Source organism: Miniopterus natalensis, chromosome 3 (assembly GCF_054644295.1).
Source record: "Miniopterus natalensis isolate mMinNat1 chromosome 3, mMinNat1.hap1, whole genome shotgun sequence".
Lineage (NCBI taxonomy): Eukaryota > Metazoa > Chordata > Mammalia > Chiroptera > Miniopteridae > Miniopterus > Miniopterus natalensis.
In genome coordinates this window covers 36689021-36690935 of record NC_142083.1, presented here as the reverse complement: position 1 = coordinate 36690935, position 1915 = coordinate 36689021, and the positions used below count along the sequence as shown (strand labels likewise).

Sequence of the window (1915 nt, the reverse complement as noted above, 5' to 3'; positions counted from 1 at the left end):
CCGGGCGCCCCTATGCGCCGCCTCACCGCCGCAGCGCGACAGCTATGACCCTGAGCACGGAGATGTCCGATGCCTCGGGCCTCGCCGAGGAGACCGACATCGACGTGGTGGGGGAGGGCGAGGGCGACGGCGAGGACGACGACGACGAGGGCGGCGGTGGCGGCGGCGGGCCCCGCCTGGCTGGCCGCGCGCGGCGGCGACGGCGGCGGCGCTCTTACGCCGGCGAAGACGAGCTGGAGGACCTGGAGGACGACGACGACGACGACATCCTGCTGGCCCCGCGGACTGGGGACTCCCCGCTCCCCCCGGGCCCGGCGCCGGCGACGGGGGCGGGGGCCGGCGGGGGCGGCGGCGCGGGCGGCGGCGCGGGCGCGGGCGGCGGCGCCAAGAACCCGCTGGTGAAGCCGCCCTACTCGTACATCGCGCTCATCACCATGGCCATCCTGCAGAGCCCCAAGAAGCGGCTGACGCTGAGCGAGATCTGCGAGTTCATCAGCGGCCGCTTCCCCTACTACCGGGAGAAGTTCCCCGCCTGGCAGAACAGCATCCGCCACAACCTCTCGCTCAACGACTGCTTCGTCAAGATCCCCCGCGAGCCCGGCAACCCCGGCAAGGGCAACTACTGGACGCTCGACCCCGAGTCCGCGGACATGTTCGACAACGGCAGCTTCCTGCGCCGGAGGAAGCGCTTCAAGCGGCAGCCGCTGCTCCCGCCCAACGCCGCCGCCGAGTCGCTGCTGCTGCGCGGCGCGGGGGGCGCGGGGGGCGCGGGGGACCCGGCGGCCGCCGCCGCGCTCTTCCCGCCCGCGCCGCCGCCCCCGCACGCCTACGGCTACGGCCCCTACGGCTGCGGCTACGGCCTGCAGCTGCCGCCCTACGCGCCGCCCTCCGCCCTCTTCGCGGCCGCCGCGGCCGCCGCCGCCGCCGCCTTCCACCCGCACTCGCCGCCCCCGCCCCCGCCGCCGCCCCCGCACGGCGCGGCCGCCGAGCTGGCCCGGACCGCCTTCGGCTACCGGCCGTCCCCGCTGGGCGCCGCGCTGCCGGGTCCCCTGCAGGCCTCCGCCGCCAAGGCGGGCGGCGCGGGCGCCTCGGCCGTGGCGCGCTCGCCCTTCTCCATCGAGAGCATCATCGGGGGCAGCCTGGGCCCCGCCGCCGCCGCCGCCGCCGCGCAGGCCGCCGCCGCGCAGGCCTCGCCCGCGCCCGCGCCCGCGGGGCCGCCGCCCGCGCCCGGAGCCGGGGGCGGCGGCTGCGCGGCGCAGGCGGCCGTGGGCCCGGCGGCCGCGCTCACTCGCTCGCTCGTGGCCGCCGCGGCCGCCGCCGCCTCCTCCGTGTCGTCGTCGGCCGCCCTGGGAACCCTGCACCCGGGCGCCGCGCTGCCCGCGGCCGAGACCTTTACTGCTAGGATTTCAAACTGTTAAACACGCTGTTAGCGCGCGTGAGCGAGAGAAGGTAGGAACCCCGCTCCTCGGTCACGCCGGTTTGGGGGGTCCGCTCCTCCCGGCGCCGCCCCTCCCGGCCTGGGCCCGGGGTTCGCCGCCGGGACCTCGGCGGAGACCGGCTGGCGGCGCTGGGCGCGCTCCGGCCCGCGGGGGAGGGCGCGGCGGGGTCCCCCTTCCGAGGACGAGGGGCGTCCTTCGCTTCGGGGACATCTTAAAAAGTCTAAGCCTTTGTGAGGTCTAGAGAGTCTCAGGTCCAGGCGCTAAAAAATCGGTAATGCCCAAAAGACGAGTCCTGAGGAATGCCGGCGAAGCAGCGGTTCTTATCTGAGGACGCCTGTCTGGTGTGCTTTTTCCTGAAAAGGAAAGGAACCCGATGAACATGTTTACACAAGAAAAAAGTCAAAATCATTTCTTATTTTAACCTGTGTTTTGTATCATAATAGACATGCGGAATTTTATTTTGTTCGCATTCTTTA

General features: G+C 73.2%; 1 protein-coding gene across 1 annotated transcript; it reads left to right on the top strand.

The window, feature by feature from the left end:
- FOXD1 (forkhead box D1) lies at positions 1-1507 on the top strand. The gene has a single exon (XM_087815071.1). The coding sequence runs from the start codon at positions 45-47 to the stop codon at positions 1416-1418; it is 1374 nt and encodes a 457-aa protein (XP_087671197.1). The 5' UTR covers positions 1-44; the 3' UTR covers positions 1419-1507.
- Positions 1508-1915: the final 408 nt, after the last annotated feature.

Coding starts and splice junctions, on each gene's coding strand:
- FOXD1 (XM_087815071.1), top strand. CDS start 45: ATGACCCTGAGCACGGAGATGTCCGATGCCTCGGGCCTCGCCGAGGAG.